Here is a 13,321-nt window from a genome sequence, read left to right as displayed (position 1 = left end):
TCTTAGCTTTAAATGAAAAGTATAGAACTTTCTTACTTGGTCTTGTCTTCATCCAGCTCCATTGTGGATGTTATAACCTATGAGACACTGGAAAGAAGGTAAAGGTGATAAAGTTTCATCTTCTAGTTTACTTAGGAAGATGAGGCAAAGAAAAGAGATAGAAGGGCTGGGAAGGTGGCTCAGTGGTAGAGCGCTTGTCTCACATGCATGAGGCCCTGGGTTTGATCCCTCACCACCACATAAGCAGAAAAAAGCCAGAAGTGGCTCTGTGGCTCAAGTGGTAGGGCACTAGCCTTGAGCTGATGAGCTGAGAGACAGCGCCCAGGCCCAGAGTTAAGCCACTACGACAAAAAGAAAAGAGAGATAGCATTTGAAAAGAGTAACACAGGCACTAGATGAATCTAATTTTCTCTGATGGAATAGTTATACCCATTCATTAGCTCTTACCTGTTGCTATTGGTTATTTTATATTTCCAGAACACATTACTTAAACTTTTTTATTTTTATTTTTTATTGTTATTATAAAGGTGATGTACAGAGGGGTTACAGTGTTACATAAGTCAGGTAATTAGTACATTTCTTTTTGGACAATGTCACCTCTTCCCTCGCTCTCTCCTAGTTTTTCCCTCCCATTCTACTCACAAGTTGTATAGTTCATTTTCAACATAGTATCTGAGCACCATTGCTGCATTTGTTCATCCTTTGTCCCTCCATTTCTGTGTCCCCCTTCCCAAAGACGGATAAACAAGAAAAAAGAAGAAGAAAAACCTCTTATTTCTATTTCCTGGAGTTCATTTCAGTATTATTTAAACTTCTTTAGGATAAAAAGTCATGAACATTGATTTGTTTGCAATCAGTCCTTAAATTTGAGTACCCCAAATTAAGCCTTAAATTCATTAATGAAAGAAGTAACCAGAGATAGTTTTTCTTCCTCTTTCAGCAATATTTGTGAAAAAGGAAAATTCATGTATAAATAACACTTCTCTTTTAATTATAGATTATTCGAACTCTGAAGTTAACGTTTGAGAGTGAATTATCACAAGTCAATTCTCTTAAGCCAAGGAACCCTCCCAGGTGAGTAAGTCATAATTCAGGCAACCATAGCAAGTAGAAAACAATTTCATCCTGAGTTTATTAAGATAGCAAGCAATATAATTTAAAATTTGGATCATAAATGTTTCTCAAGATAGCAACTAAATTAAAAAATTACAATTTATGATAAATTAGAACATTTTCTATTTATTTTTTGTGCCGGTACTGGAACATGTACTCAGGGCCTAGGCTCTATCCCGCAGCTTTTTTGCTGAGGGCTAGCACCCTACCACTTGAGCCACAGCTCTATTTCCAGCTTTTTTAGTGATTAATTGGAAGTAAAGTCTTAGGACTTTCTTGCCCAGACTGGCTGTAAATCTTGATGCTCAGATCTCAGCCTCCTGAATAGCTAGGATTATAGGCACAAGCCACTGGCACCCAGCTCATGTTTTATTTTTAATAAGTTGTTTTGATATCAGCAGATGATTTCTGTTTAATCAGTAACTTATTAAATCAGTTATATGCCAATGTTTTATTTTAGGTTGAATATGAATTGCAGTGAAATTATCTGCATGTTCAGTAATATGGGAAAAATTGAATTTGAGGCCCCAACAAAGTAAGTATTTATAAATTTTTATACAAATGACAATATGTGAGTTGGAGCTTGATTCAAGTTGTAGAGCACTAGCCATGAGTGGGGGAAAAAAGCCAAGTGAGAGCATGAATCCCTGAGTTCAAGCCTCAGTACCAGCACACAAAAATGGTATATTCATGTATGGTAATTTCCTCAAGGAAACACCCTATTACGAATTCTGTTAACTCAAAAATAAAATTAAAGAATGACAATATATATCTGACAGTACTTGTGTTATATGAAAGACAAATTGATTGTTATTCATAAGTTGAGAAATAATTGAGTTTACATAAGTAACTTCTCCGTGCAGTTTTGGTGGGGGTTTTAGTTTTGGTTGGATGGTTAGTTTTTTGTTTTTTGATCATAGGGCTTGAACTGAGGGCTTGGGTGCTGTCTTTGAGCTTATTTTGCTCAAGGTTAATGTTCTACCACTTTGAGCCACAGCTCCACTTGCAGTTTTTAGATGATTAGTTGGAAAAGAGTCTCATGGACTTTCCTGCCCAGACTTTCTTTGAGCCATGATCATAATCCTTAGCTGTCAGCCCCTTAAGTTGCTAGGATTATAGGTAGAAGCCACAAGCACCTGGTTATTTAAAGGGCCTAGAAGAGGTCACTATATAATGGTATACATGTTGAAACTCAGTCAACAAACACTGAACACTGATTTTTGTACTAGAAAATAATATCCTAGATTAACATATAAAAGATAAAATGCAACTGGATATGAATGTTGACACCTATACTTAGTTCTACTGGTTATACTTACACTGGTTCACACCAGTACTTAGGAAGCTGAGGCAGGAAGATCTTGAATTCAAGACCTGCTTGGACTACCTAATAAGATCTTACCTCAAAATGCCAAAAACATAACTAAAAAGATGTGTAATTGCTGTTGTAGTATAAACAGAAATTGTGCTGAAAAGAAGGGCTGATGAGTTGTTGATGTAGAAGAGAACTGGAAAGATATTTTCCCTCATCCGTGAAAATAACTAGCAAGTTTAAAGGACAAAAAGAGAATGGAGATAGACATCCATAAGAAAAATATATGGGCAGTGAAATAGAATGTTACATTCTAAATTTCTCCATGCAAAACTAGGAGCTAATTCTTTTATTTTTTTATTTTTTGGGTCCAGTCGTGGGGCCTGAACTCTGGTTCTGGGAGCTGTCCCTCAGCTCTTCAGCTCAAGGATAGCGCTCTACCACTTTAGCCACAACGCCACTTCCAGCTTTTTTCTTTTTTCTTATGTGGTGCTGAGGAATCGAACCCAAGGCCTCAGGCATGCAAGACAAGCACTCTACCACTGAGCCACCTTCCCAGCCCCTAAAAGCTAATTCTTAAAAGACTTTGTATGCTATGTGATTGTATTGAAACTTTTTTATCCTATGTATGTTCTATTTGATATGGTCTTCTTTTTGTGCAGCTATAACAAAATACATGAAAGTAGATAACTTAAAAGAATAGGAATCTATTCACTCAGTACTGGAAACCAATTAAATGACAGTGTTCTGGAACTGTCCAGACAGGTGAAGTAGATATGAAGTAAAATGAACAAATTATTGGTTAGCTATGGGCTAGTGGTTACTGAATAAATACATCCAATGGATTCAGATTAATGGGATTATTAGTAGTCTCAAATAAGCTTTTCAGTGCTTTGTACTCTACATTTTTTACACTTTATTTTTAAGGTGCTGAACAATCTTTAGTGTGTGTCACAAATGAACTATCATGTGGGAAATTTTCTTGCAGATAAATATTAAAGTAGCCAAACTCTGTTTTGTTTGGTGTTTTTTGTGGTTTATTTTTGTGCTAGTCTTGGGTCTTGAACTTGGGACTTGGATGCTGTCTCTGAGCTTCTTTTGTCAAGACTAGTGTTTTACCACTTGAACCACAATCCCACTGTCAACTTTTTTGGTAGTTTATTGGAAGTAAGAGTCTCATAGACTTTCCTAGCTGTGCTGGCCTTGAACTGCAATCCTCAGATCTCAGCTTCTTGAGTAGCTATGAATACAGGCATGAACCACTAGCTCCTGGCATAGATATTTTCACCAAGAAAATGAAGTTTGAGAATAGTCAAAAGAAATTAATAAAAATGGACCTTGTGATACCTACTCATCACACTAGAAAGGGAAAAAAACTGACATGTCTATCCTTAGCAGGGATGCCTCTACACTTCCTTTGCAAATGGAGACCAGTGACATATATCCAGAAGAGAAAAACATTCCACCACAGGAAGAAATGGTCACAGTGACATCTCCCAAAACAGTTGCTGTGCTCCCTCTAATAGGATCTACCCCTGATGTCATAATTGAAGAAATCATTGAAGAAAATATAGAATGTAAGTGAAGATATAAAAGTGGGGGGATTTTTTTATCTGTAGTGAATTGGTTGCTTTGTTTCATGAATTTAACAGAAACATACTGCCGTGGTAATTTATAGTAATTATATGCATTATGAACTAGAACTTGTGGATTCTATACCCTCCTTAACATTTATCGAAGATGGATTTTTAATTTTGATGTACTAGCTAACTTCTGGGGTACAAATTCAATATTTGGTTTAATTGGGGGTATTTGACTTTAAAAATGAGATGATTTATGAAAGCAGTTTCACCAGTTCTTGAATTAAGGATAGCTTGTCTTAATCTTGGTTCTGATGAACTATCATAAATATAATTTTATAACATTTAAACATATCACAGTTTGACAAGTTGTTAGTATTTTGCCAGTTAACACAGGAGTGAGAAAATACGTAGTTCTCTACTAACAATCTACTTTAGAGTAATTTTTTTTATCATTTTTTTGTTTTATGCAGAATGACTTTTCCTCCCACTGTTTGGGTTTGAGCACTCTGCCTCTTGATCTACATACAGTTCCAGCCCTCAGAATGACATTTTGATTACAAAAACGGGAATATCTTATTATTATTACTAATACTTTAATACTTAGGATAACCTGTTATACTTCATTCTTAACAAGGGGTCTTGCCTTTCTAGTATTTTTGTCAATTCAAGTATAGTTTTTTAGAAATTAGTGTGTCACTGGCAACATTAACAAAATTAGCATAATTAACCTTTATTTCTTACTTTGATAAAGCATGCTTCACAGATAATTTTGTGGAGACTAATAGCTATTCAAAAGAGCCTCACTGGAAAGAGTCACCTATTCCTGTTGGATCCAAAGCAGGTATTGTTAAAGCAGGTACTGTAATATCTGTCTGAGCTTGATGTAGTAGAGTTTAATATTTTGAGTAACTGGTTTTTTTTGTTGTTGTTGTTTTGTGTTTTGTCGGTCACAGTGCTTGAACTCTGGGCCTGGGCACTGTCCCTCAGCTCTTCAGCTCAAGGCTAGTGCTTTACCACTTGAGCCACAGCGCCACTTCAGTAGAGTTTAATATTTGTATGGTAACTTTTACCTAGTTGTAAGTCAGTAGGCAAAACGCATGTTAAACCTCTTACCTTTTATATTTTTAATTTTTATTTTGTTGCTGTAATGGTGATGTTCAAAAGGGTTATAGTTATTTAAGTCAGGACATGAAAACACTTCTTTTTGGACAATGTCAACCCTTACCTTGCTCTCTCCCAGTTTTTCCACAAGTTTTATAGTTCATTTTCAACATAGTGTAAAACCTCTTCCCTTTTAATGTCCAAAGTTTTGACCCTGATAGAATTACTTTCAAATTTTATAGTATTTCTTGTAGCTGCAACTTGAGCTATGCATATTTTACCCCATTTTCAGAATGGATTATATTCTTTGTAATCTATATTAACTAGATAGTTAAAATGATTCTGTCATTATCTATACTTGGCTGTATTCAACTCCATGTCTTAAATACATATCAAAATACTCTGAATTTGCCAGGCGCCAGTGGCTCACACCTTTAATTCTAGCTATTCAGGGGGCTGGGATTTAAGGATTGCAGTTTGAAGCCAGTCCTGGCAAAGAATGTATGTTAGACTCCTATCTCCAATTAACCACCAAAAAGTAGGAAAGTGAAACTATGGCTTAAGTGGTAGAGCACTAGCCTTAAACATAAAAGCTTAGGGATAGCACCCAGGTCTTGAGTTGAAGACCCAGGAGAGAGGGGGAGGGGGAAAGAGGGGGGAAAGAGGGAGAAGGGGAGGGGGAGGAGGAAGGGAACCATCCCCATCCCCATCCAAAATGTCCCATATGTGCTGGCAGCATAGCCCAAAGTAGATCACTTGCCTAGCATTAGCTCAAAGGAGAGCAATTGTTTAGCATACATAAGCCCTGAATTCTATCCTTAGCACTACAAAAAAAAATTGTTTTAGGATTGGGCTCTCTCATAGTGCTTAACTATGCTGGAATTTCATTTCCACAAGAAACTTAGAGAATATTACAATTGCTCACCTTTTGAGAATTATTTCCTAGATCATTGTTTTAATAATATGGTTTAAATATCGATTCCTATCCAGGTTATCCTGAGCTAGTTTTTGTAAGCCATGTAATAAATCCTTGCCACTTCTACATTCGGAAGTATTCACAAATAAAAGATGCAACAGTATTGGAAAAGAAAGTGAATCAAATCTGCACTACAAGTTTACACCTTGATCCTTCTGATATCTTGGAGCTAGGTAATAAATTATTACTCAAAGTTAAAGTATCAAGTTTATTTAAATATTGTAATATTTGACCTGTCTCATAGACTTGCTATAATATAGATTTTTTTCTTCCAGTCAAAACATAAACATAAAAGTAAGAATTATTTAACATTGGTTAAATTATTTATCTAAGTTTTAAAATTGAATATTGGTACATCTTTAGAAAGATAAACACAAAATTTCCAGTATGGAGTGAATTGTTTTTTAAATTACAAAACTTAAGACAAATTATGTAGGCCCCACCCCCTGTCTCCAAAATGATTCCTTTGTGTCACTCTAGTCTCTTGCTTTCCTCATGTACATGTTGAACACTTTAGAGAAACTTAATGGTACCCATTCCTAGGGCCCTTTGGAGGGTAATTAATCAACACCATCTGTGTTCATTCTAAGGGTATACAAACTTACAATGCCTTGGATTTTTAAATTAAGTATTACCTTAATACTATTTTTTAAATTTATACCCCAAATCAATAAAAACTCAATTTTTAGTTTTATTATCATTTTCTGTAATGTGATGAAGCAATGATTTATTTATTAAGGGAGTATTTTTCTGAATGCATATGTATATATATATATACACGTGTGTGTGTGTGTATATATATATATCTAATAATGAAGTTTTGCCTATTTCTGATAGTTGTTTAAAGGAGTAGTTAACTCTTACTTATTTATGTAGCATTTCAGAATGTCAGAAGACTAAGATCTATGTAAACCTCTGACAAAAATTTTTGTCTGAAAAAAATTTGGGGGCTGGGAAGGTGGTTTAGTGGCTTAGTGGCCTAGCATACATGAAGCCCTGGGTTTGATTCCTCAGTACCACATAAACAGAAAAGGCCAGAAGTGGCGCTGTGACTCAAGTGGTAGAGAGTGCTAGCCTTAGGCAAAAGAAGGTCAGGGACAGCGCCCAGACCCTGTATTCAAGCCTCAGGATTGGCACACAAAAAAATTTTTTTTTGGTTTTCTGTATCTAAGAGGAGGGAAATATACTATTAAACATATTACAAATGCTTTTCTGAAAATTAATATATACCCTAATGAATGCAGTTTAAGTTCAGAGAACATTCTAAGCCATACTCGTTTTAAGTTGCTAATGCTAGTTGTTCACAAAATAATTATAGCTGATTTAAATACTTTTTTGTTGGTGGTGATCATGAGGTGCTGTCCCTGAGCTCTTCAGCTCAAGGCTAGTACTCTACCACTTGAGCCACAATGCTACTTTGGTTTTCTGGTGGTTAATTGGAGATAAGAGTCTCACAGACTTGCCTGCCCAAGCTGGCTTTGAACCATGATCCTCAGATCTCAGCCTCCAGAGTAGCTAGGATTACAGTCATGAGCCACCAGCGCCCGGCTTAAATGCTTTTTTATATTTGGAGAAATAAATGACAAGCGAAGGAAGATGATGCTGCTTTATGGAGAGAAGAGGTCCTTTGTATTTGAAGAATAAGAAATAGCTTCAACAGACTTTACCAACTGCATGAAAGAAAGTAAAATTAAGAGAATATTGGTTCCATAGAGCATGAAAACAAGAAGGGATAATTCTAACCAGAAAACCACCCAAATTCTCAGTTTTTTGTGTCTGTGTGCTGGTCCTAGGGCTTGAACTCAGGGCCTGGGTATTGTCCTAGGCTTTTTTGTTCAAGACTAGCACTCTATCACTGAGTCATGGCTCCACTTCCAGCTTTTTAAAAAAAGTTTGGAGATGAGTCTCATGGACTTTCCTGCCTGGCTTAGCTTCAAACCATGATCCTCAGATATCATCCTCCTGAGTAGGTAGGATTATATGAACAATTCTTACTTTTTAACTTAGGCCCAATATCTGTAAAGATGAAGATGGATCAAGACGGCAGCTGTGGAATAAAAATGCTGTCTTCCCTGTGGCATATCTTTTCTTTCTCTGCCATATTTCTTTTCTAATAAACTTTTCTATCATACTTAAAAAAATGTAAAGGCTGAGAAGGCCATATGTGCTAGTAAACAATGAGAATTAAAAGCCCCTGCAGTGTACTTTTCAACCATCCTGCTTTTATTACATTTAGAGGGGATTGTAGAGTATCTTGTATTTAGTCAGTGGTCAGGGCTTACTGCATTTCTCTCCAATACATGGCTTGGGTAAGAGGATGAATTTCAAGGTAACAGGTGTTTTCTTGCTACCTGTTAGACATACGCATGTGGCTGGAGCTACATTTGCAAATACAGCTTCTTGCCTTTGTTGAGATAGAAAAGGGGGATGTTCCCTTTTTTGCCATCATAGAACTCATGGTTGACACCCTTGTAACAAAAATCAATACTTCAGGACAAATGCATAATAAATTTTAAGAGAAGTGGTAAGAGTAAGATTAATTAGTACATTGTATGCGTGTATCGAAATGTCACAATAATGTACAATTATACATTAATGTATGCTAACAGAAGTCTTAAAAACTTTGGAGAGAGAGCCTCTCTCTGAACTTGAAAGAGAAACAAGTGAAGGTGAGAGAAAAATTGGTTCTGAGAGTATATCTTTAGCTCAGCATGCCACTTAATGTGGTTATCAATTTGGGGGGCCCACATTTCATTAGTGTTACTGTGAAAATGGGAGCATTGACAATTTATAAGAAGTTTCATATCCAAGCCTTTTTGTTAGCTTAAAAAAAGGTTTATTTAACAAAGAGAAAACAAACACTGCTCAGGATAAACAGCAGGTCCAGAAACAGATTGTCCCTAGGCCTCTTCTTTAATCTTTTTCTTCTAATTAATTTGTAATCTGTCTAGTCCCACCATAAATTATTACTCTTAACACTAAGTCCTTGGTTTGTTTTCCCCTCTCTGAATGTTAAATTTGGCATTTCACATGCTGCCTTTCATTTTGTTATTCTTTCCTTTGCTAAAGAAGAAAATTGTTTTCTTATAATTAATGTATACCCAAAGTGGTATGGTTGGGTGTGCACATACATCTACAAGGCTAGATGATCTTTAGTGTCCCAAATGCAATATAGTACAGAATTTTATTTGCCTTTATTCTTTGATAGTTTTTTGTTTTGTTTTTTTGGCCAGTCCTGGGGCTTAAACTTGGTGCCTGGGCATTGTCCCTGACCTTCTTTTGCTCAAGGCTACCACTCTACCACTTGAGCCACAGCACCACTTGTAGCTTTTTCTGTTTATGTGGTACTGAGGAATCAAACCCAGGGCTTCATGCATGCTAGGCAAACACTGTACTACTTGGCCACATTCCCAGCCTGCCTTGATAGTGTTAATATCAAAACAGTCTTTTTTTCATCTAAAGCATGAAGCATAGTTCCTCACTGAGTAGTGACTATGTTCTTTGTGCGTTTATCTCCTCAGTTAGCTTGCAGATTTTTGGTGTAACCGTTTTAATAGTAATCTTCAATTGTTATAGCATTAGTATTATTTCACCAGTGAAAATGTCAAGGCTTAGTTGGAGAGCTATACTATGTGTTTTTGTAAATTAGAACATTATTAGATGTTTTTCTTCATAAACATTGATAATAATTTGTCTCCCACGTTATTTAGGTGCAAGAATATTTGTCAACAGTATTGAAAATGGAATGTGGTGTCGAGGAACTATCACTGAATTAATTCCAATAAAAAGTAAAAATACTAGAAAACCTTGTAGTCCAACCAAGTTCTCAGTTCACGAAGTTGCACTAATACAAATATTCATGGTAGATTTTGGAAATTCTGAAGTCCTAATTGTCAGAGGGTATGATCCTTTGTAATTATTATGTGTTCCTAGCATGTTTAGAAACATTTGGGAAGTGGGAAAGTAAGAATGGAGAAAATTAGAAAAAATTGAAGAGTAACTTGTCATTCTTCTAAGATATACATTTTATTGTTTTTGTGTATTTTTTTCTTTTTTTAGGGCCTGCCTGCCTGCCTTCCCTCCCTCCTTCCTGCCTTCCCTTCTTCCCTTTCATATGCTCTATTTTAATGGAGCACTCCATATGTATACTACTAAGTAAGGAAAATATTGTTGTTGATATATATTACTAAATGAGAAGCTTGGAAAGGAACTTTTTTCAGAGCATATACTAATTAATATCTTTTGAATAAACTGTTAACATTATGACTGGATAAAATTTTGATCACATTACTATAATTTCTTTGAAGAATTAAAAAAGTGGCATACTGTCTCTAGGTATTAAAGTTTTCCTATGTCTTCTAAGAACCTGAGACAGGGTCACACCCTGTTGGCTCACGCCTGTAATCCTAGCTACTCAGGAGGCTGAGATATGAACTGTGGTTCAAAGCCTGCCCGAGCTGTAAAGTCCATGAGACACTTATATCTAATCACCAGAAAACCAGAAGTGGTGCTCTGGCTCAAAAGTGGTAGAGTACTAGCCTTGAGTGGAAAAAGCTCAGGACAGCGCCCAGGCCCTGAGTTCAAGCCCCATGGCCAACAGAAATAATAACTGAAGCAGTGGTGGTCCACACTCGTAATTCCAGCTATTCAAGATGCTGAGAACTGAGAATCATGTTTCAAAGCTAGCCGGGGAAAGAAAGTCCATGAGACTGTTATCTCCACGTAATCACCAAAAAGCTAGAAATAGAGATACAGTTCAAGTGGTAGAGTGCCAGCCTTGAGCAAAAAAGCTAAGAGACAGTGATCAGACCCTGAGTTTTAAGCACTAATTCCAGCACAAAGGAAAAACGGAAATGGTTCTGTAGTTAAAAAAAAGTTAGCATCTATAACTTTATTTAGTGGTCATAGCTTAATCTTTAAACTGAATGAGTATATGAGTGTATGAATGTTCAAGTACGGCTGAGATTTTATTCTAAGTATAAAAGTATGCTTTTAGGAACTAAATTAAGTTGATAATAAACTTGGAATATAACTTTCTAGATAATTTAACTTATCCTTAGAGATGATGTCTTCTAAGGATAAAAATAATCTTCAGAGTTTGAATTGTTATTTTCAATAAACAATATTTGAATTTTTTCCTAGAGTTGGTGATACCTATATGAGACCAGAACATGTTACTGCACAGCATATGACAGTAAATGATTTGTGTCTGGCTCTCAGGAAATATGAGCTGTACAATGAAGAGCTGTTGAAAGACATCCCACCCTTAGCACACGCATGCTCCTTGAAAGATATTGTTCCACAGAATTCAGTAAGACATTTTTTTCTTCTATAGAGGCTACGTGTTCCATATTTAGCGATGTATATACTATAAGGTTTTTGATTAAGACAACCAGTTATCATGATAAATACAGTTTGTGCAATGAACTATTGGTACCAATAAAAGAGGAAATGAGCTTTAGCTTCCATAATTGAAAATATTAATCAATAGAAAATTGAGTTGAATAACTCTGAACTTAATTGTAGATGAAATATCCAAGTAAATATTCTATTTTGGAGTCAATTATATAGAGAAATAAGTTTAAAGTATGGTAAAGTTGATATTTCTTTTTTTTTGTCAGTCATGGGGTTTGAATTCTGGGTCTGGGTGCTATCCCTCAGCTCTTCAGCTCAAGACTAGCACTCTACCACTTGAGCCACAGCACCACTTCCAGCTTTTTCTGCTTATGTGGTGCTGAGGAATCAAACCCAGGGCCTAACGCATGCAAGACAAGCATTCTACCACTGAGCCACCTTCCCAGCCCTAAAGTTGATATTTCTAAACATTATTTCCTGTTTCCATGACATTTTGTCATTATTTTTGGCCTATATTACATTCTGCTTTGAATGTACCTGCAGAAAAGCTAAGCTCCTTAGAAACTGGAATTGTGCATAACAATATACAGTATCACCATGAAGTACAAGAAAGCAGGAGTCTCTATCTTCACTCCTTGTATTCCCAACATTGAGATCCTCACCCTCATAATAACCATGCAAAGCATACTTGAGATAATGAAGAAATGAATAAAGTAAAAGATCAGAAAAAAATAGCATTGCTGTTTTCCTTAAGACAGTGACATCGTTAGTTTTCCTTTTTTTTTTTTTTTTATACATCTCACTGTATAGCTGTGGCTGGTCTGGAACTTTCTGTGTAAAGCAGGCTGTCTCAAACTCTTCCTCAGCCTCCTTAGTAGTGGGATTATTATTGTATGCCACAAGACCTCACTTGCATTTTGTTTTTTATTCTTGAGGAATTTGTGGGTTTGATCATTGAGATTTGCATTAAATATACATTTGAATGCTTAAAGATCAACTTAAAACTTTTTCCATTTGGGTGAAAAAGGTAGCATATATATCATATACTGTTAGTATTAAAGCTAGATTAACCGAAAATTATTAATATTCTACTGTAAATTTATATATTATTACTTTTTGAGTTTTTATCACTTAGGAAAACATTCTTGTTTAATATTTTTAAATACAATTTTTGTGTTAATCTTTAAAAGTGAAAGTGCCTAGAAGCGCCTTGAGACTATGAAGTATGCATACACATTGTATAAATGTAAAAACTGCCTTTGAGTCTCAGCTGTTTTTTGTTGCTTCCCCCCCCCCCCAATTTGTGTTTCTTTTGATATTTGGGGACAGGACCTTGTTATCTACCTCAGACTAGCCTGGTGTTAAAGGCATACACCACCACACCTGGGTTTTTTTGTGTGTGTGGGTGGGTTTTTAAAAATTCTTCTTCTTAGCAATACTAGGGATTAAACACAGGGCCTCCTGCTTGCTAGGCAAGTGCTCTGCCACTTTAGCCCTGTTTCCACCCTGCCTTTCCATTGATTATTTTCAACACAGAGTCTCACTTTGTGATTGGGCTGGGCTGAACTGCCATCCTCCTACTTGTACTTTCCCGTGTTAGTGACAATGACAGGCATGTACCACGGCACCCAGCCATTTGTTGAAATAGAGTCTTGTGAACTTTAAAAAAAAAATTTTATTAACTTTAAGTGGTTGTACAAAGAAGTTCCCACTCTTCAAAACAGTATATGAGGGCTGGGAAGGTGGCTCAGTGGTAGAGCGCTTGCCTTGCATGCATGAGGCCCTGGGTTCGATTCCGCAGCACCACATAAGCAAAAAGAAAAAAGCCGGAAGTGGCGCTGTGGCTCAAGTGGTAGAGCGCTAGCCTTGAGCTGAAGAGCT

At 36.2% G+C, this 13,321-nt stretch overlaps 1 protein-coding gene across 1 annotated transcript in view; it reads left to right on the top strand.

Moving 5' to 3' along the window:
- Rnf17 (ring finger protein 17) overlaps window positions 1-13,321 on the top strand; it is a 108,393-nt gene that overhangs the window by 37,707 nt on the left and 57,365 nt on the right. Inside the window, 7 exon segments of the mRNA XM_013012382.1 lie at window positions 998-1,074; window positions 1,574-1,648; window positions 3,704-4,002; window positions 4,760-4,849; window positions 6,100-6,258; window positions 9,796-9,985; window positions 11,228-11,396. Of these exon segments, the coding sequence (XP_012867836.1) occupies window positions 998-1,074; window positions 1,574-1,648; window positions 3,704-4,002; window positions 4,760-4,849; window positions 6,100-6,258; window positions 9,796-9,985; window positions 11,228-11,396 (1,059 nt within the window).

This window comes from Dipodomys ordii, unplaced genomic scaffold (genome assembly GCF_000151885.1).
Source record: "Dipodomys ordii isolate 6190 unplaced genomic scaffold, Dord_2.0 Scaffold1, whole genome shotgun sequence".
NCBI classification, from domain to species: domain Eukaryota; kingdom Metazoa; phylum Chordata; class Mammalia; order Rodentia; family Heteromyidae; genus Dipodomys; species Dipodomys ordii.
Note: the sequence above shows the minus strand (reverse complement) of the source record. Positions and strands in the feature narration are given on the sequence as shown.